Genomic DNA, 25524 nt, shown 5'->3' on the forward strand with positions numbered 1-25524 from the left:
AAATAAGATTTTCATTTTGATTTTCGTTTTCATTTTCATGCCTCAAATTCAAAATATATGATTAGAAGTGAACTAACTTCATCCATTGTTCGTGCTCTATTTAATTTTCTTTTAGAAATAAAATTGTGACTATATTTTTATTTAAATTTTTTATTATTATTGATATTAAATAAAACTTATATTATGACTCAATTAAATTTCTAAGTCATGATACAAAAGTTTCCTCATAAAGACAATTTATATTCAAAATTCAAAGTCAAACTTTTAATTAAGTTTGTGAGATTGTGAATTTAATTCCATTTTCATTTATTGCAATATATAACAATGTGGTGACAAGTTGCTATTATATAACTTGAAATTTGAATAATATCTTCTGCATGGTACCATAATAAATACTTTATGTGGGGGTCTGATCTGTCAATATTTATTTTAAAGAAGTGGTGTCAAAGTGCTCATAAACACAACTATAAATTATAGAGAGCCAAAAAGATAGAAAATAATTTTTCATATATTTATTTCTACAAGAAGCAAGTTAGCTTTTTAAAATTGGGAGATATCTGATTTTTCATATTTAAATTAATTAATGGATATGATTCATTATATTTAGCTTTAATCTATAAAATATTTAATGAATGTTTGATATTCATTCTCAAACATGACTATTAGGTTGAAAGAGTGAGACCAAGTGTTCCTTTTTTTTCTTAAATAAAGTGTAAAAATCCATTTATAAGTATCAACATAATATTAGACCTATTAATTTATTTTCTTGAGTAATTTTATTTTTCAATCAAAACAATATTTAGTAATTAAATAAATTCTAAAAGAAAGAAAATCGATTTTGAGTTAGACCGATTAAGCTATGACCAATAAATTAGCAAAAGATTCAAAGTGATCTATTCATTTTAACCTAAGCATTAACTTCAATTAAACAAACTCAATCTTTAAAAAAAATCCAATTTTTTAAACAAATTGTTTGACTATTGACAAAGTTAATCCGCTCTAATTGAACAAACTCAATCTTTGAATAAATTCCAATTTTTTAAACAAATTGTTTGACTATTGACAAAGTTAATCCGCTCTAATTCGCGCAACTTTAGCCCAACTTGCTCATTTAACAACTTCATATTTTTTTTTGATTGATTTTTACTTTTGCTCATATTTTATGTGTTTTTAGTTTTTCTTCCTTTCGTATTACATGAATATTTTTTTTGGATGACAAGATTATATACATATTTTATATAAACTAGGGATTTACCAAGTTTTGAGGCATCTCTGCCTCTATGTTGTTGCCATAGTTGGCTAGTACTATTACATTACCAAAACATGTTAACATATTATTACAAGTGATCCTTAAAACTAGTTTAGTATATATCGCCCCTCGTTGATCATCCTTGACAAGAGATACAATATGGTCTGGAGGAGCAGGTAATATAGTAGCTTGATTGGATGGTGTTAGCTTGGTACCTAGTTTTGACAAAAAGTTTGCCACCTTATTTGCTTGTCGGAAGCTGCCTGACCAGTGGATTCCCCAACCTTTTCATAAGCAACCCGCAAAAATTAATTTTTGTTGTATAAATAGGTTGAGAATTTTCTAATGCTTCTACCTCATGGAGTCTAGCTTGATTTCAATTTTCAACAGGAACAATAGAATATTCATAAGCTAATCTTAAACCATCGAGAAAAACTTTTATTTCAGCTATCATGGTGTGGCTTTGGATAGTAATATGTTATGATAAAAATCCATTACACAGTTACTATTTTGTTCCCTGATAACTACTCCAATACCACCCTTATTACAAACTTTTGAAAAGGAGTCGCATCTGTTAAGTTTGAAAGATCATACCTGGGGGAGGGGAGGGACCACCTAATTCTAACGAGGTAGGAAGATTGAGGATCTTGCGCTTGATAAGTATAACGTCGGTATTCAATCATTTTATTATTCACCAGGGCAGGTGATAGGGATGAGTTTTTGTTGCTAAAAATATTATGATTGTATTTTTTTCCATAAACTCCAAAGGATGAAAGGGAAAAAATCCAACCAGTTGAATAGGTTGCTGAACTTATGCATCATAATTATATTTTTAAATAATGCGTCCTTCAAGAATTTATTCTCTTTCATACATAACTTTGAATTCTGAAGATAGAGATTAAAGACCTTTCTTTTTGAAGAATAAAATTTAAATTACGATTCATTTGAAGAGCAAAATTGTAACGGCCTAATCCGCTGGTAATATTGTTCGCTTCGAACCTATACACACTCAACTTTAAAATGTATCACTAGTGGATAAGATATGCTTACTACGACACTGAGGTTTGCCCCACTGCAAAGCAAACAAGAGTGACATACCATTTGTGACATTCTAATCCGCAAATGATATAGCCCGCTCTGGGCTTCGGCCTGCATGACTTTAAAGTGTTTAGGATCCGTTTGGATTGACTTTGGGCTTATAACTTAAAAGCCAAAAGCTATAAGTTAGGATTTTTAACTTATGACACTTGCTTATTTTTGTTATTTTGACTATAAAATAAGTGTGTATAAATACTTTTTTAGATTTATCCAAACAATTCAAAACTTATTAAAAATTATTTTGACTTAAAAACACCTAAAAATAAGTCAATTCAAATGGACAGTGGCTTGTGACCAGTGGGTAAAATGTCTTAAGTGTTTTGTCGATGCGAGACTTGTTATCTTAAACGGTTAAACGGGGTATACTCAAATATTTGATTTTCTTTTAATTATTATTATTATTTTCTTAAAATTTGGTTCAGTGTTTTACTATTGTTAACCCCATTGATGAACCTCAAACAAACAATTCAGAGATGTTCACAATGACCATCTCAAGAAAAGCACTAAAAAAAACCCTTTCTCCTCCCTTACACCACCTCTCCACCACCACCCCCACCACCCCTCCATGGTTCACCCCACCCCCACCCCCACCCCACCACCATCAAGATTCATCAGACCCAATACTCAAAACCCTTTCAGAAGCCATAAAAAACTCTCCTTCTAAACCCCTTCAAGTTTCCCTCAAACCCCTCCTTCCATCTCTTAAACCCCATCACATAATCAATCTCATTAACCTTAATCCTCACTCTTTACCTCCTTCTTCTCTTCTCTCCTTCTTCACATGGCTTTCAACTTCCAACCCTTCAAGATTTTGCCACACACTTCATACCTATTCCTCTATGACACTTTTTCTTTACACCCACAAAATGTATCCACAAGGTCACTCTTTTATCAACACTATTGTTTCAAGAAAAGGTAAAGACTCAGCCTTTACTGTTTTTCAAGCATTCTTGAAAGCTAAAGGTACAAACTTTACATCTTTTGTGAATGTTTTGAATGGACTTATAGATGTTTATTTGGATTTGGGGTTTGTTTCTGATGCTATTCAGTGCTTTAGGCTTATTCAAAAGAATAAAATTAAGTTTCCTTTTCAAAGTTGTACTAAGGTTCTTGAATATTTAATGAAGCTTAATTCACCAATGGTAGCTTTTGATTTTTATAAGGAGCTTTTGGAATATGGATATCCTGCAAATGTGTATTTCTTTAATGTTTTGATGAGTAAGTTGTGTAAGGAAGGTAAAATGATGGAAGCTCGGTCGGTGTTTACTGAGATGTGGAAGAGGAATTTGAGACCTAGTGTTGTTAGTTTCAATACTTTGATTAATGGCTATTGTAGATTAGGTGATATGGATGCAGGGTATAGGTTGAAAAAAGAAATGGAGGAAAGAGGAATTTCCCCTGATGTTTATACGTATAGTGCTTTAATCAACGGTCTTTGCAAGAAGTTTTGGATGAGTGATGCAAATGAGTTGTTTAGTGAGATGTGTGTTAAAAGTTTGGTTCCTAACGTTGTTATTTTCACGACTTTGATTAATGGCCATTGCAAGGGTGGTAGTGTTGCTTTGGCTATGGACACTTATCAGCAAATGCTGAAGCAAGGAGTGGAACCAGATTTAATCACATATAACACACTTGTCAATGGACTTTGTAAGAGTGGGGATTTAGGGGAAGCGACGAAGCTCATTCATGTGATGGTTGAAAAGGGCTTGAAGCCCGATAAGATCACATACACAACAGTTATTGATGGATGTTGTAAGGAGGGAGATTTAGATGGAGCATTTGAGATTAAAAAAGTGATGGTTGATAACAAAATTGAACTTGATGATGTAGCATATACAGCCCTTATTACAGGTTTGTGTCGTCAAGGGCGAACAGTTGATGCAGAGAGAATTTTAACTGAAATGTTGAATATCGGTTTAAAGCCTGATGACCCCATTTATACTGTGGTTATTGATGGTTTCTGTAAGAAGGGAGATATGAAGATGGGTTTTAAGTTGCTAAGGCAGATGCGAAGTAATGGACATGCACCTAATGTTATAACTTACAACGTGCTTTTGAATGGTCTATGCAGACAAGGACAGATGAGGAATGCTGAAATGCTATTACAAGCTATGCTTAATCTAGGTTTGAATCCGGATGACATTACCTATAACATTCTCTTGGAAGGGCATTGCAAGCATGGGAATCCTGATGAATATGATAAGCTACGTGGTGAAATGGGGCTTGTGCATGACTATGCTACTTATACTTCACTAGTTGGTAGCTTAAGTAGGACCTCAAAACGTCAGCCCAAGAAGTCTTTCATGTAATCAGAGAGCTCAAATCAATGAAACTGTGCAGGCTCCCTTGCTCTCTTGGGAAATGAGTCCCATGGTGATCCATGGAACTTCGACGGGTTGTCTGAATGTGAATTTATTCATCTTTCCTGCTTTTATGAGTATTGATGGATCACTTGAGCGCATACATTGGGGTTCATCATGTTGGCTTTTGGGGGTTTGGTTGTAAATTGAAGTTGAGGCAGTCCATTCTTTCAGTTTATGAATCTAGCTGGAGTTCTGATCAGACTGCTTCGTAACTGCTGCCGTATTGTAGGTGAAGTTTATTCCATGAAGTTAATTACACTGTGAATAACGATTATTTGGGTGGTAGGTTAATTCATGCGGCTAGATACAAATGAGGTTTATAGAAGCAGAGGTAAGAATGATGCAAGATGTTATCCAAATAATATTGAATGGATCAGCTCAAGTTTCTCCTGGCTTGTGAATGATGCTGTAAGATGGATGCCTTGTAGTTGCCAGGTGATCTTTCTTTACCTCACAAAATTGCTTGAAAAAGGCTTAAGTTCCTTTACTTGTCCTCGTTCATCTTCTTCTTGTGGTTATATGATTATATTCATTCTTAGTCTACAATATACAAAAAGAGAAAAAGCCAATAGTCTATATGGACCCTTGTGTGCATATAAGTTTTTGTGTACAAGGATGCATGATATTTCGTTCTATTATCTTATCACAAACAAGACACCTTTTGGATAAAGGAAAAATGTTAGACACAAAAACATGTCTGCATGCAATACATGTACCAAAAAGCACAACTGATCCACTTGATTCATAGAGAAATTGATTTTTAGCACAACCAAGTAAGGAAAAATAAATGAAGGAGAGTGTTTTGCCATCACAGCATGAACTATCTTATGGGCCAAATGTTTCTAATTCAGCAAATGCACCACTACCTTGAGCGGGTCTACCACTACTAATATTTCTACTCCTATTAATGATAATTCTTTACTTTTTATTTGATCGATGTTGATTGTAGTCGTCTTTTCTCGTTTGATTGTTGATTTGATGATGTACTTTTACTATATTGACGCTATCATGGAATCTGTCCACATGTTATATTGATGCTTTAATGGAACCTATCCATAGTCAAATGCCATATAGGAAGTGGTTTGAACTTTTGGCTACATATTTTGGTTTGTTTTGCTAGTACTATTCATTATGTCTGATTTTGCATAACCAAGTTAGTCCCGTTATTTTAGGCATATTTTGTAATAGCTATATTGGCAAAGCTGCTCCTAGTTAGCTCACATATCAACTTTACAAATGCGTGTATAGCCTCTAACTGCTACAATCTATTTTTGACCCTTTCCCTCTCATTAATTTTTTTTCGTTGTTTGGATTCGTTATAGCAAGGGATCCTATATCTTGGTCCTTTCTTCATCATCTATATTATATTATTTCCTTTTCTGGTGGTATCTTGCAGTGTATTACATTTCATTCGTTGAAAAATTTTAGAACTGCAATCTCAACATGTTGCGCTTCCCTCAGGTCATGTAAAAGGTGTCTTACAGATGTCTTAAACTAGTCCGTCAAGATTGCAGTCTTTATACACCAGTGATGAAAGGCTATCTTTTTTCTCTGATAGTTGAGAGGAAGCTAGTACATCTCTAGTTAGCCTCAAGGATCTGGCATGAGTGATACAACAACAATAAGAACCAAGTACCCAGTGTACGCAGACCATACACCCCCTACCTTGAGTGATGGAGACGACAAATCGGACATGAGTAAGCTTCAGCTGTGACATTCAAAGATGATGTATACCAAGTTCAACAGCTCTGCTGAAAAGTCATGTTCAAGGTAAGAGATAGAAATATATTTCGAGTATCCTTGTCTCTCTTAACAAATAAGAAAGGCAATACAGAGACATGTTCCAAGCAGTTTTTCCATTTGCAAGAAAGTTTTTTTCAGGCTTTTCCTCCAATGAATTGGTTGAAGTGCAACACGGATGGATGATACATGTCCAAGAATTCCTCAGAAAAGTTCTTGTGGCTTTTTTATATGCTGAGGCGTCAAGTAATCTTATCTATGCCCATAACAACAACATATCCAATGTAATTCCACGAGTAGGGTTTGGGAATGCTAGAATGTTCACAGACCTTACCGCTGCCTTTGTGGGGATTAATAGAGGCTGTTTAATGATCTTATTTATCTATGCACACGCCCCGAGGAAATTCATGCTACTACAGACATGGAGGTGAAAGCTATTGCAACTAAGGAGGCTCTAAAATATTGTGTGATAAATAATATGGTCCAGATGAAACTATTTTCTGTGTTCACTTATGGTAGTTTGTCATTCTGTAATAGCAAACTTTACAACATTCTATAATCTGTTAGCTAATACTATAATTTTTCTTTAAGTTTTTGCAAGTTCATATTTCTTACATGATGTTATTAACTAAAACTTGTCAAAGGGTCTATAGGAAACATTCTATGATGTTTCTTTTGCTAAATACACTCGTGAGATTATACTGAACTTTGTTTTTATCGAAATTAGTTGCATGAGCCATTGAAACAGGAGTAATATATTTCTAACAATATTCAGAAATAGACAGATTTAGTTTTATAATCTGAAGTTGTAAGATTTTTATTATTTGCAAAGTAAAGAGTTTTTCTGTATTAACTACACACTACGATGCATTTTCCTTTTGGGTATTCATTTCTTTTTAGATATAATTTTTCATTTTATTTAAAAATCATTATAGTAGGGGTGAAACTTACAAATTCAAGTTAAAATATATCTAAAATTAAAAAAAAGGTTATTTTCAAACTCCTTTTTTTCGCTTATAAAGTTATCTTTACATTCGAACATAAACATGATTTTAAAATCAAATAAAGTAAAAAGTGAAAATTATTTGGTATCTATGATCAAACGCCTAAATAAGTAGAATTCTAAGAATTTCTTTTTATATTTAGAACATTACAATCTTATTTAAAATATTTGAAAATTATTTTTATCCTAAAATTAAAATTAGGAAAATCTAGTGAAAGAAAAAGAGGAAATATTTGTATTTTTTTGGTCCAACAGGTTATGGTCAAACTGTAGCAGCCCATTAAATCCCTGGCTCCAGCCCATTCTTGTTCTAATGAAATCGAAATTTTCAGCTATATTTTGTCAGTACTCACAGAATCAGAGCCAAAAGTTGGAATTTTGATAGTCTTTTAGTGATTGGTTGGTCACCAAGAATATCAAACCGCAACACCCACTTGATTTTCTAGCCGTTCTTGATAAATTTCTTCAATCTTTTACTCCAATTTTGCACATACTCAGTAAGGTAATTCTTCGAATTCTTGATTTTTGTATGTTTTTATTAAGTGGGGTTATGTGTTTTTGCTCAATTTTTTATCCTAATTATAGTTTTGGTTATAAAAATCTGTTCTTGGAATGTATTGTTACACTTTGCAGTAGCAAGAGGGAAATGGCAGTAGTAGCTGATGATGATCATGAGCAACAAGTTAAGCAACCAGAAAAGAAAAAACCAGAGTCCGAGGATGATAAAAGGTCAAATTGTTGTTTTATTAAGAATTGATCCAGTTCACTTTATTCATTAATTTATGAAAATAATAGTTTTTGTGAGCTGTTAATCATTTCTTTTCAAGAACAAGAGACTGAGGACGACTAAAGATCAAATTTTAGAATTCACCCAGTTCACTTTATTCATGCAGCAACAACAACATAGCTAGTGTAATCCGACAAGACGAGTGGGGCCTGGGGAGGGTAGGATAAGTTCCGATAGACCCTCCGATCAAGTCAGTTTACTTTGTTCATGAATTTATAAAAATAGAAGTGTTTTTAGCTGTTATTCAGTTTCTTTCAAGAAATAAGAGACCAGGGATGAAAAAAATGTCATTATTCTCTTAGGAATTGACCCAACAACAACATACCCAGTGTAATCCCATAAATGGGGTCTGGGGAGGGTATAATGTACACAAATCTTACTCTTACCTTGGGAGGTGGAAATAGAAATAATGTAAGTGAAGAAGCAATAGCAAAATACTATAGAAAGCATGACAGACCATTGGAAAAGGACAATAGAATAATAAGATAATCGAAGTACATGAAACTACAGGAGTAATACTATGGTTATTAATATGGAAGGATTAGCAAGACTACATTTTCTTACCTACTGTTTATTCACATTTTGTTCAATGATGACTTGTATGCAGAAGAAAAAAGATTGTTCCTGGAAGTTTGATGAAAGCTATTGTGAGGCCTGGTGGTGGTGAATCAAAACCTGCTGAGGGTAATCAGGTATACTTGTACATTTTATTTTCTGAATTGTGTTTGTGATGATGATGAAGGTTCGTATTGATGCAAAAATCAGCTTCTGTGAGTTCTAAGTAGGAAAAAAGTATTGGTTACTTATTGTGTTTTTGATGAATTTGAACAGGTAATATATCATTGTACAGTTAGAACACTGGATGGAGTTACAGTTGAATCGACACGGTCAGAGTTTGGAGGTAGGGTTGATACATGGAACCTGTGAGAAACTATAGATTTTAGGGGTAACACTTATGCAGAAGGATTAGGGATATAAACATGCTGCTTACTTCATTATTCTTCTCTGGAGTACAGAATACTGAGTAGTAAAATAGTACCACGAATAAATATATGCTGATAAGATTTACAGAAAAAATCTCCACCACTACTTTTAGATTGTCTTATAAATTAACTCAGTCGTATTTCCATCGTTGCACTAGAACTGTGCAGTCGGTTGCTATCATTTCAGTAATTTTTTTAAAATTTCGTTTCTTGGAATGATTTCGCTACTTTTTAGTTTTAGACTCTCTTAAATATACTGAACATGAACTCTGTAAGCTTGTAGTATGCCAATCTTGCCTTAATGCATTGAAATCTCTTCTCTTTTACATTTTTATTACTCAGGCAAGGGTACCCCAATAAGGCATGTTGTTGGGAAAAGCAAGATCATTTTAGGATTGCTGGAGGGGATTCCAACAATGTTGAAGGGTGAAGTTGCAATGGTATATACTTTTGAACTTTTCATTTAGTTATTGCGACCCGAATCTGTATATTTAAAGTCCTTCAAAAGTAAACAATTCATAACATGTCATATTTCTCTGCTAAATCATCTCAAAATTGTGAAGCTTTTGGTACTTTCTCCAGTAATTTCTTGTTAGTTTCATGAAAAGAACATGTTAAATCTACTTTTTTAGTAACCTCTTCAGAATATAATACGTCTCCAATATTTAGATGCTGTTAAAAGGGATAAAATAGAAAAAAATAATCTCTGATAATTTTATAAGCCCATTAATATGAGTTTGTGAATTCATTTTCTCTTTTTTCTTACATCTTTACATGGATGATAAGAAAAATCATATTCATAGCTCACTGTTTGTTGCCTGATGTTACCTCAGTTCAAAATGAAACCCGAAATGCACTATGGAGAGAAGGATTGTCCAGTTGCAGCTCCAGATAACTTTCCCAAGGATTCTGAGCTTCATTTTGAGATTGAGTTGATTGAATTCTCCAAAGTGAAGGCAAGAATGCTCCTTACATCCCTTTTAACGTCAATGAAATTAAAGTTGCAATCCATATGAATCTGCTCCTCTAGTTTCTTGGTGCTTTCTGCCCTGTACTCATATGAATTAGTGCCTGCATAGTCTTGTTGGAGCTGTATGTGCTGCTATTTATTCCGTATGCTACATCTTGATATCACTTATGTTGTCCCTTATTTAGTATGATGGCTATGAAATGAGCTTGAATGAAGAAGTGGTGATTCATATAGAGGACCCAACTTGATTGGGACTGAAGCGTAGTTGTTGTTGTAGTATGGTTTCCTATCTTTTTACTGCATCTGATTGTTGCAAATTGCTACTAGAAGAGTGGTAATACTTCAAAAACAAATTTTCTACTTAGAAGAAATTGTTAGCAAACATTTAAAGTCTTTCCTTTTCAGATCAGCACTAGATTTCCTGAAGTTACGTGAAAGCTTTTCAGTCAGACCTTTGAATTCCTACCTTTCCCCCTCTTTTAGAAATTTTGGTAGTTTCATTTATGGTAGGGGATGTGTCTCAAAAAACTTATCTTTTTCATTTTCATTCTCAGGTGATCACTGATGATTTGGGAGTCCTAAAGAAGGTACACAGCTTGCTGCTTAACAGTTATTTGTCCTTCATCCACACCAACACCCTCAGTAATCTATTTGAACACATGCACATCTGTGTCTGATTACTATCTGGTGTTTTCATTCAATGCTGTAATCAGTGTAATAAGCTGCAATTTTGTTAGCTTACAATTTTCAAACATAATGCAACTACAGAATAAGAATTGTCATAGCGAGATGTGGTTTCAAATGGCTTATTGAACTAAAATGTATTAGATGTAATAAGTGAAATGATTGTTTTGGAATTTTAAACAGGTTATAGAAGAAGGACAAAGCTGGGAAACACCACGGGAACCTTATGAAGTAAAAGCTTGGTAGAAACCCTCCTTTTTCCTGAGGCTTCTAGTTCCCATGGATGCTTCATTGATTGTTCTAAATATGTGTCTGTAAGTGTAATCTGAATTATGATATATTCTAGGATTTCGGCGAAGTCAGCAGATGGCAAAGTGATTCTATCGTGGACCAAGGATGAACCATATTTCTTCACATTTGGTAAACCTGAGGTTCGGTAATGATTTCCATACTTGAAATTTTGTCTATAAAGCTCTTGATCGCAAGTGTTTTACGTTCGACGAAAATTTTATATAGTTTGGAGTTCCATTTTCAATTGTGTTGGAATGCCAAGCTCCTTAGTCTTGCTGTCTAGAACTTCAGGGTTTCAATTTCCTTTTATCTTGACCGCAATGTATCTAATCATGCATTCTATTTTCACCAACTCTAGGTACCCAAAGGTCTTGAACTGGCGATAGCAACCATGCCACGTGGAGAGAAAGCAGTCATTTATGTTAAAAGCCAATATTATACAGAATCTACTTTAATGCCTGTGGTAGAAGGTGTTGACGAAGTCCATTTTGAGGTGGAACTTGTTCATTTTATTCAGGTAGATGCTTTATTCTTGACCAGTCCGAGAGTGCTTCTTCTTGCAGGACACATTCTTTTGTATATTTTTTTATATTCTTAATCTTCAATTTCCAGTCACAATGTCGGTGATGAAACAATGTATTTGCTATATTACACGGACTCTTCATTTGACTTGACATACCCATGCTGAGTAGATATCACATGAATTTGGATACTTTGAGAAGTTCTTTGAAAAATTGGTGTTTCCTCAGCCTTGTCACCATAATTTGGTGCATTTTCAGGATGTAATCATGATGTTCTGACTTGTCTTTGATCATATTTTCTCCATCGGTAGGATGTATAGCATTATTATGATGGCCACCTTACTATTATCTTTAATTTCTAATGCTAGCATTCTATTTCATAAGGATAAAGTGCAAAAGCTACCTACAAACGTTCACATAGATATTCATTGACCTTTTTGTGTCACTATTCTTGACTAACATGCTTGAGGCCAAAAGAAAGGAACATGCTTCTTCAAAGTACTAGGTTGTTTTATATCCTACAGTGTAATTTTGGTTTCAGATTTTTTGCCTCTTTGAGCAATAATGATCTGAAGATGCTAAAAGAGGATAAAGTAGACCTAGAATCATATGGAAGACAGTTGTCTCAAAGACTTAAAATCGAGGTAGATCAATGCCGACATAGCTAAGAACAGAACTTAATAGAAGCAAAGGGTCCATCATAGGTGATATCTACTAGTCAGGCTTTAGACTTGTTATTGTTACACTTACATTAGGTCGATGTTCATCAGTCATTTTAGTCTAGTTATAAACGTATTTGTCACTAGGGGATAAATGTGGGATTTAGGGACCTGTAGTATTAGAGAACTCCTAATTTTCTGTGTAAGAGAAATTATTTAGTAATGGAATGAAATTAGTCAAGATAAGGAGGAATGAATCTTCAATTTGTACAGACGACCCAAACTACTTGGATTGAAGTATGATAGATTGAATGATTGTCATATCTTAATGTCCAAAGATAAGTCAAGGGCGCTTTTATGCATTTTCTTATTATTTCGGGATAGTAAAGGTGGCATTCTCTTATTTTTATCTTCCTTTTTTGTATATTTTTATCACGCATTTCAATGCTGAAAGATGCTTTATCATGTATAAACTGCCAGCAAACAATCCTCTAATGCTTGTGACTCCTCCTTCGTCTGCCCAAAGGGCCCTGACTTTTAAGTTAACCACGAGCTACCATTTATGGAAAGTAAAGAAGTTTCTGCTCAATTTATCTTTTACTGTTTTTTTTTTTGCTATGAAGAATCCAAATGTGAATATTGTTGACGCAGGTGCGAGATGTGCTTGGAGACGGACGCCTCATAAAACGCCGAATACGTGATGGAAGAGGTACTGTTGAGACTTAATCCAAGCATAACTTTGATTTATATACCTCTTCGGCACCTCTCATCAGTCATCACTATGATCCGTCAAGTTCTGCTGAATATCTTAATCTGAAAAAGACAATTGAGTTCTGTTTTTGGTTTTCTAATACTACTTTTATCAAAATCAAATAGTTTAAATGGGCTCCTACAATGCACTTTATTTGTTTTTCATATGGTGATTCATCATGTTCCCTTGTTTCACACAGGACTTACTTCCCTTGGTTAACTTCCTTTTTCATGAATCTTGGTTATCATTTCAATTATTTAACTGCAGTATTTATGATTGACATGGCAAGTGTCATCCCAAACTATTTTGAGAAGCTATAACTCATTTATTTTACTTAACCCAGTTTTGCTTATTTTTCTCCTTTGGGGTAAATACAATTTAATTTGACATTACCTCAAATTTATTGAATCTCTTAGACAACAATTATCCTCTAGTAATTTACCCTAGTTGTGTGGATAGCTTAAGGGTCGTTCTCACCTTCTGCACTTTATCCATTGGAAGGGACTTTTTGACTGGATTTAGCATCTTCAGATTGTCATTATCTTAGAGAATGGGAGGAGTGATGCCCAGCATTGAGGTGAAAAGACTTGGATGTTGTTTTACAAAATGCATTTCGAATTATATTGCATGAGTCACGACACTCATTTTATGTTTTTATCTTATTGACTAGTGTCTGATGCCGGCTGATCTATTTTATGACCCCTTGAGTCACGGCTAACACTTATTGACGGACAGTAGGTCCTTGACTATTATAGGTTTAAATGTTCTTAGTTAGGTACCAAGATCATTTTTATGCTGGACTTTGTTATAGGATATTAACTGCATTCTTGGCAAGAAATGATAATTGTTTTGCTTGATTTCTGTATGGAGTCGAGAGTTTGGTATTTTCTATTGGACCTGCTTGATAAGCTTCCTTGTCACTTGTATTTAAGATGTGATGGAGGTGTTAGATGTTCTTGTCATTTCAATGCCATGTATACCTTTATGTTCTTTTAGTCTTTTTGTCATTTTAGTCATGAGTTAAAAGTATCTATAATAAGGTTAATATCAACTGAAAAACTTTCTTACTTCTATGAAATGAATAGGTGAATTTCCTATGGATTGCCCTCTGCAAGACAGTCTACTGCGTGTACACTACAAAGGTTTGCTTCTTAATGAAGAAAAGACGGTGTTCTATGATACAAGAATCGACAACAATGGTCAGCCTTTAGAGTTCAGCTCTGGAGAAGGGCTTGTAAGTCCTTTGACCTCATAAAGTGATCTAATTCACTTATTTGTTTTATCTTTTTATATCACCTTGTAAGTATAGCTTCCTTGTAAGGATTACTTTATGTAGGATGAAGTAAACGGTCTATTGCTTTTAAGTTTTTACTCTTTCAGTTTGTATGATTGAGTTCTTTATTTTTGACATCAGGTTCCTCAAGGATTTGAAATGTCCGTTCGTTTGATGTTGCCTGGAGAGGTATCTCTTGTAACATGCCCGCCTGATTATGCCTATGACAAATTTGAAAGGTTAGTAGGTAGAAACCTTGTGCTTGTACTTTTACCCTTGGTTCTCCCCGATGAAATATGTCATCATAAACAGGTCTTTTCTGATGAGAAATTTCCACTACTTGTAACATTTTACAATCATTTTTCATGGGCTCAGGCCAGCTAATGTTCCTGAAGGTGCTTATGTGCAATGGGAGATTGAGCTTCTCGACTTCAACACACCGAAGGTAGAGTTACTAATAGTGGCGACGTAGAAAATAGTATGATAGGGTGAGATAAGGGGAAAGAATTAGTGTGTAGCGGTGAAGATTTTCATTTGTTGATTTCTCTAGTTAATAGGATTGAATCCGTGTGCTCTCCATGCAAATTGCAGGACTGGACTGGTTTCAGTTTCAGAGAAATAATGGACGATGTAGAGAAGATCAAAGGCACGGTATGTATTAAACAAATACGTTCAGAATCTTTGAGTAATACAGATAATCTGAGTAATACAGATAATCTGCTTCTTTTTAAATTATTATTGAGTTTCCACGGTAAATACATGTCTATAGCTTGGAGTATGATTTTGAATGCTCATCTGTCTAACAAACGGGTGCTTTGTCATGACATTAATCTCAGTGCTCGGACTAGATTTTAGCGCCATAATTGTTAACCTATAATCTGGATATTTATCCCTTAAGAAAGTTTGCTTTTTAGTTGGAAATCCGATAGTCTCATTCTCGCTTTAGTCTGTAATACCTGGATAAAAATGGTTACCAAACTAGTATACATTTTATGGGAAGTCATTTGCTGCAACGTGTTCCTTTTTCAGGGTAACAGGCTTTTCAAGGAAGAGAAATTTGAACTTGCCAAAGCAAAGTATGAGAAGGCAAGTGTGGTCTTCTCCTCTCTGGATCTCTTCACCAATTGATTTTTCCTTTCACTAGTTAAGATTGGAGCTGTATCCCATTCTGTTGTCATTCAAGGAGGACTTAATAACGTTACTTTTTTTTTTGTACTTTAAGCATCATGATCCAATTTAACCAAGACTGTATTTCTAGGGCAAGCAAAAATCTCTAATGAACTGTTTTTGCGACCAAATAAGTTTCTTAAGTTATTTGTTTTCTTATGAACATCAGAGTTTTAATACTTAAGGTTAAGATTCAGTGCTTTCTGATCACTGTTTCAAAGAATCAAGTATACTGGAATTTGCTTTCTATAAATAAATATCGGTTCGAAATTAAAGATGTTGCTAGTAATTGATTTTCAAGGTACTTCATACTTGTGAGAAACCAGGGTCCCATATAGGTTGGATTTTCCATTTTATGCAGCATTTCTATTTGGATCGATGAGGAATTCTAAACTTTAGGGTAGATTTTAAAATTGTTTTTTTCTTACAGGTACTTCGTGAGTTTAATCATGTTCATCCTCAGGATGACGAGGAAGGAAAGGAATTTGCAAACACCAGGGTAATTTTGTTTGCTGAACAGATTTTATTGCTTTTTTTTTCAAAAGGAGGAAAATTTTGCTTTCGTTACAGTTGAAATGATTAGTTATATTTCTTTTCTGTCAATGTTTGACTCCTGTAGGCTTTTCCTTTTCTTCCTTGTGAATGAATGTACACAGAATTTGTTGCATCTCAATGTTGCTGCCTGCTTACTGAAATTGGGAGAGCATAAGAAGTCTATTGAGACGTGCAATAAGGTGACCCTCAAACTATGTGCTAGCAGGAATATATGCAGGCCTCCCTTTTTCCATATCCAATTAGACTCGTTCTGGTGGTCTTGTGTAGGTGTTAGATGCGAATCCGGTTCATGTGAAAGCTCTCTATCGACGTGGGATGGCTTACATGGCTTCTGGAGATTATGAAGAAGCAAGAGCTGATTTTAATAAGGTTAGTTTCTTCTTCTTCTTCTTCATCTTGTATTTAGGCAATTAGTGCAAAAGGTTCTGGGGTATTTGGAATTTCATAAACGCGGAACTCGCTCTGTTGACTGTATTGGTCCTTGAATTGGATAGTCCCTCAACTTTCAAATGTTCTATGTCCTTCCAGGTTTCCGCTATCATTTTGTGAGAAATGCCATTTACAATGGCTAATGTTAGTTAAAGATTGTAAATATTTTAAAAAGTCTTTCCCTGGTTTTGGAATAACTAACATGGAACACCATCCCCACAAGTCTTTATCATCAATGTTGGCTGCAATACTAGCAAATACTGAGTGACGTAAATACCAACCCTCAGTCTTTATCATCAACGTTGGCTGCATTGACTAGTAAATACTGAGTGGTGTGCTCACGCGGAATGTTATTATAAGAACTTTTCTTTATCATCAACGTCAGCTGCAATGACTAGTAAATACTGAGTGGTGTGCCTCACGTTGAATGTTATTATGAGAACTCTTAATGAGGTCATTAAAGTTTGGGTTATTGTACTACAGAGTTAAAATGTTAAGTTTTATCCTGATATTAGATGCCAATATGTCGTTTTAAGTTACACGTCCAATGCTTGTAGATGATGAGCATCGACAAGTCATCTGAGGCGAGTGCAAAGGCAGCTCTTTTGAAACTTAAAAAGGAGGAACAGGTTTGTCTTTGTACTATGCATGAACTTTATTCATTTGAAGCTTTTTGACTCTAAATTTCGATCATTTGGGCGAGCAGGAAGTCGAGAGGAGGGTTCGTAAGCAATTTAAGGGATTGTTTGACAAAAGACCTGGAGAAATCGCAGAAGTTGGGACTAATGATGGACAAGATGATGAGGCTACAAGTGAAAATGTTGAAAAGGATGATCTTGACAATTTAGACGACCAAGAAGAGAGAACTCGTCAGACTACAGTGCCTCCCCCTCCGCCAGGTATTCTTTCTCAATTGAGAAAGCTTTTCGCGTCTGTTGGCCTGAACCGATGCACCATACTGTGAGTATTCAAAACGATGAAATACCATGCGACCATCGCGCAACATCATTTCATTTCTGCTCAGTCAATTTCTCCAAAGAGAACATAGAAGGTGATTATTCACTGTGATAACACAATTTATTGATAAGAAAAAAACTTCATCTTTTATGACATAATTGATGTTGCTGTGGTTGTTCATATAAGATGTTGAGTTCTTGTTCTGAAAATGAATTTTCCTTTCTACCTATGAGGCCATGTATTAGAATTTTTACAAACTGTAGCTCTTTCGTCGTTTGTCTGAATATTTTTCGGCTGCTATAGAGAAATGTTGTTACAGAGATCATATAATATAATACTCATCAGTTTCAATTTGTTTGTTTCATTTGTTTTGGACTTGACACGGAGTTTAGGAAAGTAAACAGAACATTGAAATCTTTTGTTCTTAAACTAAATATATGCGGAATCGACCGAAATGGTTTTTAATCTAGTGATTTTAAGCATGTCACGTAGAAAGTTGAAATTAAAGCATTGCTCAAAAAATGAGAAGAAAAAGACACTCTTTTTGAAACAACCTAAAAATGAAAGTAAGACAAACACATTGAAATAATGAAAATATACATAACGTGAAAATAGTAAAGTGATTACATGAACTTTCAGGTTTAAATCTCAACGGAAATATTACGTGTTTTCTTTTCATTTGTTCAAGCTATGGTTGTAGAAAGTGATAAAGAGTTATGAAATTAGTCGAGTTGCGTGAAATCGTGAACACCAAAGCTATAATAACAAAATGTCACTATTTTCAACTCTAAAATGGATAGCAACTGTTAAGGTCTAATACCTATCCCATATATAGATATAGACTAATAATAAGCCAAAGAATCAACTATATTATATATAGTATATTTTTTGACAGAAATTTGAAAATATTTATATATCATCCCAATAAAGGAAAAAAATACTATTAAAATAGGGACAATAGTGTGGGTTGATTAATGAGTACAGTACAAAACAAAAACAAAATTTGCCGTTAATTTTGAAAAAAAATAATAATTTGGAGGCCAGAAAGTTTTTATTTGAATCCAGCATATAAAGTACTCATAAAAAGCCTCAATTTTCCAATTATATTTGAACAAGTCTATTTTCCAATGATTGGATATTATAAATTCATGATTTTTACTTTTGAGATAAAAATTCAAATTCAAAGATTTTATTTGACAAAAATTAACTGAAAATCCTATTGTGTCTAATAATTATGTTTTAATAATGTGAAAGATTTTTACACACTTAACTTGTTTAAAAAAAACAATTAATCTAAGTAGTAACATTTTCTGTATAGATTAGTAACTTAGGAAATAATGAATGCAACTATAATCGATTCAATTTTATTTTTTTTTAACAAAAGTGATGAAATCAAGTATACAATAAAAGAAGTACTTAGAAACAATAAATAGTAACAAAAATTCGAAGAAATCAACAACTTTAAGAGTAAGTAATACTACGATTACTAGTAAGAAATAATAAGCGAGACAAAATTCAACTACGTGTTAACCTATCATTCTAATTTGTGTTCTTTGTAATTTTCTATTTCAGATCACATCCTCGATAAATTAAAATTATGTCATATTTATGCTAATATTTTTTCGACATACCTCTCGTAAAATAATCAATAGTCAACCTCTCACGCGTCTATACGTATATAGTGTGGGGGACCAAAATTTGGTGAAAATAATAGTCAAAAGTCTGTTCATACAGTAACACTTAGCAGACCAAACATTTTTGTCATATTGCTGTACTTTAAAGATAAGATTCTCCAAGCGTGCATCTAAACTATATAGTTATATGTATAATATTTAGTATTCGAAAACTACTAATTCGATTAATTCAGATTCGTATCACATAAAAGTTATGTCATATCGAAAAGAAAACGCTTCCTTTCAAAGGTTTTCTTTCCATTCGTATTAGTGGAACACAAATTCTCTAGTTAAAAATGAAGCAATTTAAAAGCATAGTTAGTGATACAAGGGAGTCGATTCATAGAGCCTTCGAAAAATTATGTCATATATATAAGTTTCAAAGATATATCGTTAAAATATTTTTTATTTCTCTATTTATTTAGTATTATTTTTATTATTTAAAATCTCGTTAATAAAAATTTTAACGCCGCCACTAATTCCATAACACATCCCTATAGGTGGTCCAAACTTTAATTCATGAACTTCTCGAGGAGCACAAAAAAAAACTTTTAATTAATTCTTTTAGATTTATATAAACAAGTTAGTTTTAGACTTTTTTTAATTTATTATTATTATTTTAGTAGTTAAATAATCCAGCTGTTTTTTTTCCTTATAGTTTTTTTTTCATTTCTCTTTTTATCTCCTTTTTGGCTTCTTTATATTAATTTACATTTAATTAGTTGTATTATTGGTAAGCATTTATCCATTAAATTCGGCACCAAACTAATGTCTTTGCTCTTCCTTATTTAATTAAGACAATTAATAATTCTTTTGATACTATTGCAATAAATCATAAACCATTTTTCTTTATAATTGTTTTTCATAGTATTTAGTTTCCTTATAAACTTAACTTTGAAAGCAACTTTTAACCGTGTATCTGAATTAGTCTGAATTCAAAATTGGATATCGAATATGAAGTAGGAAATTAAACGAATGAAAGAATCAATTATTATAAATAGTATAAAAAGATATAATTTCAACCTCAAAGAAGGAAAGAATTTATTTTTAAGTGTTTGGTCAATTATAACAAAAAGAAAAGAATTAGGTCCTCTATTAGCTGTCTCAAATTTAATTTAGTGAAGAAAATAAGATATATTTAGTAGGATTGATAAGTCATAGTTGGTAAAGAATCAAGAACAAATATATTTAATGATTTTGACAAGTAATATCTTTAATTTATTCTTAATTACAAGTATATGCTTTTTACAGCTATAAGAAGTTTCTAAATTTATTAGTGGTTATTTTTTTCTATTTGAACTATTATTATCGATTTACTCATACTCATTTGGTTTGTTTGATATAAAAATGATGATATATAGTTTTCACGTAGAAAAAAAGAAATAACTAATAGTTAAAATGTGGAATTCATAAAAAAATTATCAATAGTTCATGTTAAATTTACATTTTTTTTCACCATCGATTGTTTGATGGTGCGAATTGAATTTCAGATTTCTCTACCTTTAATCAGAGATTTAGAATTAAAGTTTTGAATATAAATAAAAGTAAAATTCAATAATGAACGAGCATTTTTCTTTTTAAAATATAAATATCTTTAAGTAGTACAAATGTGAATTGATCAGACTATAATATAGCTATCTCTTCCGGAAACAGATGATTAATCATCTGCTTCTCACGTTCCGTGAATAGTCGAGACATTGAGGAATATCCAGAAAGGAATTTCGGGAATCGACCTGATTCTATCTCTTTTAGTTCCGTTTGAAGAAAGAAAGGATCCCAAAGAATCGATCTTTCTTTTCGTTGTTGAATCTCTCTTTGATTAATCATTGTGTGATATTCTGAATTCTCATTACTAATGGAATCCAAATGATCTCTGGATTGATCAGAAGATCCTTTCAGTTGGCTAGAATCCGTTACTTGAACGAAACTAGATCTTGTAGAATCATATTGAATATTTGACGATACATTATCGTAGAAAAATATATTATTTATAAATGTATTTACAGCTAAGGAGGTTTTTTTTTTTTTTCAAGTTATATTTGAGAGTGATATATTTTTGTTGTTACTTAGAAGCATATAATTTTACAGCTAAGAACTTTCTTCTTTTAAGTCTACAACTTACTAATTGCCTTAACAACTTTTCTAGGTTGGCAAATATAAAGTGTTTGCTTTCCAGCCTTGATAACTTTTTTTTTTATCGATATCGTATCGTAATTTTGATCAGACAAAATTTAAATAAATGAAGATTTTTTTGAATTTGTAATTTTGAATATATCATAAAATTTTATGTGGCTATACTTTAAAGCTACTAATATTTAGTACTTTAAATGTTTTTATCTTTGCACTCAAAAGAATTAAGAACATTCTCTAAACGTGTTTAAATGTTATTAGACGTTAATAAACAATTAGAGATATATTATGACTCAAGTACGATTAGACATGTGTTAATGTTTTTTTTTATGTAAAAATAAAAAAAGAAAAGGGGATTAATTTAGATGACTTTAATTAACATCTTAATCTTTCTTAATCATGAAAATGTCTTATGTGGATCCACTTTAAACAAAGGTCGGCATCTAAGTTGCATGCAAATTGCAAATTAGAAAGATTCGACTAATTAAATTTAGGCGAACAGAATTATTTGATATTTGTGATGTTTGAAAGATCGAGACTGAAGATGCAATAGGTTCATCGAAATAGTTTTCATTGAAAAATTAAAATTGTATATATAGTATCATAATTATTATTATGTATGGATAATAGATGATGAATCAGTGGAGAGTCAAAATTTCATTAAGGGGATAAAAAATATAATCTTAACCATATACGAACAATATAATTTTTTATCGAATAGGTTTGGATGAATTCTTTGAACGGCTGTTACTAGCTTCATCCATGTGTTGAATCACCTTAACTTCTTCCTGTATTTACTTTTTTTAATTTCAATTTTTTTTAAGTGAAAATTTTGAATATATGTCATTATTATAAAAGTTAGTAAATATCCGATAAAATAATTAAGATACATGAAAATCGACTCGAGTATCAACTTATTATAAAGAAGAAGTGTACGTCCATAGCACCTTGATAATAATTATGTAGTTCCTTCTATATTGCAACTTTGACCTACTGTTTTTGATTTTTTTGCTAACCAAAACTATAGTGTAAAATATTTGGAGTCCGTGGTTATAGTACAAATATATTACTAAATCTTCAAGAATTAAATTTTTACGTAACCGACCATGACAAAATTAATTAATGGATCAGGACACATGTACAAAAAAGTTTCCAGTGTGTAATAATTATATTTTTTTTCATTCATATTTATGAAAAATAATATAAATGTACAGACTAATCAACTAACGAGAGTAATAATAGAGTTATACATTTTATTTTTTTAAATTTTAATTTACTTAGAATACAAAATCGTTTTTATCATAAATACTATACTTTATTTTATTATGAAATTTTTTAATGCGAATTTAAATACAGTCGAATTCTAATTAGATATCATACACTCAATAGGATCTACAAACTATTTCAAACATTTAACTAATTAATTTAATGTTCTTGTCTTGTCACAATTACAAAAACTATATGGACCACAATTCCAAAGTATACTTGTTTAATTTGTATTATATTGTTAATTAAATCAATTTTGTGAATTGCAATTTTTATAGAAAACAAGAGATAATTTCTTCTCATATTAACCTACTTTAATGGATAAAGTAATTATAAAGCTATGTTAATAAAGACTAATATTTCAAAGGGAACACTATCATTAAAAGGAATAATATCTACTACAATAATAGATTAACAAAATTTGATGACATAAACTAAAAACCAACTCATTACATTTACACAGTGTACATTAAATATGTAATTTTCTATTATATCAAAGAAAATATTTTATTTACACAAAACCCCAACAACTCCTCTAGATTAACATATACAATTTTTTTTTATTTCAAAAAGTTTTTCAATTAATATATGTACTCCAAACAAAGCACCAATAATATGTGACAACAACTACTCACTAACACTAGTTATAGTACCCTACTTACACTCTACTTTACCAAAACCAACTCTTTTATTACTCAAATCAAATTCAACCCACAAATTTTGTTGATGAAAATTACCAATAATATTACTTGCAATTCCAAGTGATTGTGATCTTCCAATCCCAACACAATGAACTCCTCCACCTACATCATCCAACACATTCTCTTTATTTATCACGATCTCAACTCCATTTTCAAATTCTAACGTCATATCGCCTATCGCTTGACTAGCTTGTACGGAATTTATAGCATCAAAGCACATATCGAGCGATTCTCCATAAACGTACCCCTTCTTCAATTTCGGACCTACCAACCTAACAACTTCATCCCTAACTTTACTGTACGCCTCCTCAACCAAAAACGTGTATTGAGTGCCTGAATCAATCATCGTCTGTCCTGAACCACCAGCGTCCGGACGGAAAACCTTTTCGGAGATATTCAACCTTTTCCCGCCCATTTTTATCCCTACCATACCAAGAGTGTAAGCTAGAGGGTCCATATTAGGCATGCTTTGACTTTGAGGAAAAGTCAAAAGATTTATGTATTGGAACCTATGTGAATTAGGATTTTGACCTAGGTAAAATGTTCCACTTGGCATTATTTTATTACCTTGCTTATGTGGCACACAATAAGAGAATTTTTGCACCTTAGCTTGTGAGACAAATGAGTACCTCCCAAGATTCATTCCCAAAATACCCTCCGCATCGCGCGATTCGGTCGCGCAACCTAGGATCAAAGGAGGGGTAGTTTGGGAATTTGGAAATGTAATTTTTTCTCTTACGAGATTACCCTCAGCTAAAGTACCATCAGCGTAGAAGTAAGAGTAGTGACAAAGACGATTTTGGTCACATGATGTTGGAAGGGTAAAATCGGGAATTCGCGGTTTACATAGAGGGTGGTTACAAGGTAAAACGGAAAAAGAGGAGGATAGAGATGGATCAAACGTTGTTGGAGGTGTTTTTTTAGGTAATTTTTTGTTACATTGAATCCAAGAAAGTTGACTACCGGTATCTAAAACCATTTGTTGATCTTGTGGAGGTGTCCCTATAGGAAGTGTAACAATAAGAGCCATTGAATATTTGAAATTTGATTTATAGTTCAAAGATGGGATAATATTATTTGTCATGGCTTTAGATGAAAATAAATAATTTGATTTCAAAGTTGAATTTTGAGATAAAGGGGTTGTTGTAAGAGGGAAAGAAAGTGAAAGGGTGTTGTTTTCTTGAAGATTTTTGGCTATTGATAGATGAAAAAAATTGAGGAAGAAAATCAAGAAAACTTTGTAAGTTCCCATGGTGAAGAGAAAATTCTAATTTTATTTATTTTTTTTTGGAATGAGATTTTGGAGTTGAGAGTGGAGGGGATGTTTGGCTATTTATATGGTTTTTTTTTTTTTTTTTTTTTTGTGGGGGAGGAAAAGGAAAGGAAAAGAGGAAAATAAGGGGGGAAAAGAAAAGAAAAGGATAATATTATTTGAGATTTTTATATATAAATAATAATAATAAAAAGAAGTGGTTTGTAATGATACAATTACCTACTTGTGGAGTATACTAAATTGTAGTTGAGCCACTACTAGTTTTTTCTTCTTTTTTTTTTTTCCTTGTATACAATAGTTTTTTATTTATTTAATAACGATGGTGTATGGATTAACTTTAATTTTTATATATTAATTATTTTAACGAGTATAAGTTATTTGCAAATAAATATTAAGTAATTTCGTTTAGTTTGTTGAGGCATAGAAAAATACGAAGAAATGATTATCTAAATTTATTTTGCTTTTATTAAAAGTGATAATTCATTTAAATATTTATCAAATAAGATTCACTGAAATGAAAAAGCACTCGAAACTTCTCTGTTATTAAAACTCTTATTCTTAAAACTAGAAATGAAGCTAGGAATTTTAATTTATGATCACTATGGTGCACTAATTTATTTATTTTCTATATAAAGAAGAAACAAACTTCTTGTTCTCTTCTTAGAGAATTTCCCTTTTTCTTTTCTTTTATTTCTATTTGGAAAAAAAAGTTATTCTTTACACAATTATAGACTCTTCCATATGAGATCACCCTTCTACCACCTATGAGAACCAAAAAAAAAAGAAAGAAAAAAGGAACAATAAATAATATTTCTTTGGATTAAGAAAAAGAAGAAAAATTTATAGATTCCTATTATCTTTTCTTGTTTAAATGAAAAAATAAATATGAGTTAATTATTAACATCCATAACACTTACAAGTGGATGAATATGAACTATATAAAATAAGAAAATAGACAAAAAATAATTTTATGTGATTATCAATTAAGGAGACAAAATTGG

At 32.3% G+C, this 25524-nt stretch overlaps 3 protein-coding genes across 5 annotated transcripts; 2 read left to right on the forward strand and 1 right to left on the reverse strand.

Annotated features, from left to right (window-relative positions):
• The first annotated feature begins 694 nt into the window (after positions 1 to 694).
• LOC101268057 (putative pentatricopeptide repeat-containing protein At1g09680) lies at positions 695 to 7040 on the forward strand. Of its 3 annotated transcripts, XM_010314387.4 has the most exons (3): positions 695 to 5145; positions 6172 to 6480; positions 6592 to 7040. In XM_010314387.4, exon 1 carries the CDS (start codon positions 2821 to 2823, stop codon positions 4654 to 4656), a length of 1836 nt encoding a protein of 611 aa, XP_010312689.1. In that variant the 5' UTR covers positions 695 to 2820; the 3' UTR covers positions 4657 to 5145; positions 6172 to 6480; positions 6592 to 7040. The 3 variants fall into 3 exon arrangements, with proteins under 3 accessions (XP_010312689.1, XP_010312688.1, XP_025883907.1); XM_010314386.4 differs by having other exon boundaries at positions 6172 to 7040; XM_026028122.2 differs by having other exon boundaries at positions 6269 to 7040.
• A 682-nt stretch (positions 7041 to 7722) lies between these two features.
• On the forward strand, positions 7723 to 17831 carry FKBP72 (peptidyl-prolyl cis-trans isomerase FKBP72). Its single transcript, XM_004250150.5, has 21 exons — positions 7723 to 7955; positions 8087 to 8182; positions 8848 to 8932; positions 9072 to 9141; positions 9566 to 9663; positions 10057 to 10179; positions 10748 to 10780; positions 11061 to 11119; positions 11224 to 11308; positions 11527 to 11685; positions 13000 to 13057; positions 14185 to 14333; positions 14514 to 14611; positions 14748 to 14817; positions 14964 to 15023; positions 15402 to 15458; positions 15970 to 16038; positions 16196 to 16273; positions 16362 to 16463; positions 17081 to 17152; positions 17230 to 17831. The coding sequence occupies exons 2-21, from the start codon at positions 8100 to 8102 to the stop codon at positions 17485 to 17487; spliced, it is 1866 nt and encodes a 621-aa protein (XP_004250198.1). The 5' UTR covers positions 7723 to 7955; positions 8087 to 8099; the 3' UTR covers positions 17488 to 17831.
• Positions 17832 to 22960: 5129 nt separating this feature from the next.
• Positions 22961 to 24632, reverse strand: LOC101262373 (aspartic proteinase PCS1). The gene has a single exon (XM_004250151.5). It carries the CDS (start codon positions 24500 to 24502, stop codon positions 23204 to 23206), a length of 1299 nt encoding a protein of 432 aa, XP_004250199.1. The 5' UTR covers positions 24503 to 24632; the 3' UTR covers positions 22961 to 23203.
• Between the last annotated feature and the right edge of the window lie 892 nt (positions 24633 to 25524).

Source organism: Solanum lycopersicum, chromosome 11 (genome assembly GCF_036512215.1).
Source record: "Solanum lycopersicum chromosome 11, SLM_r2.1".
Classification (NCBI taxonomy): Eukaryota; Viridiplantae; Streptophyta; class Magnoliopsida; order Solanales; family Solanaceae; genus Solanum; species Solanum lycopersicum.

Coding starts and splice junctions, on each gene's coding strand:
- LOC101268057 (XM_010314386.4), top strand. CDS start 2,821: ATGTTCACAATGACCATCTCAAGAAAAGCACTAAAAAAAACCCTTTCT.
- FKBP72 (XM_004250150.5), top strand. CDS start 8,100: ATGGCAGTAGTAGCTGATGATGATCATGAGCAACAAGTTAAGCAACCA. Junction 13,058..14,184: donor CCGAATACGTGATGGAAGAG/GTACTGTTGAGA, acceptor TGAAATGAATAG/GTGAATTTCCTATGGATTGC. Junction 16,274..16,361: donor CTATTGAGACGTGCAATAAG/GTGACCCTCAAA, acceptor GGTCTTGTGTAG/GTGTTAGATGCGAATCCGGT.
- LOC101262373 (XM_004250151.5), bottom strand. CDS start 24,502: ATGGGAACTTACAAAGTTTTCTTGATTTTCTTCCTCAATTTTTTTCAT.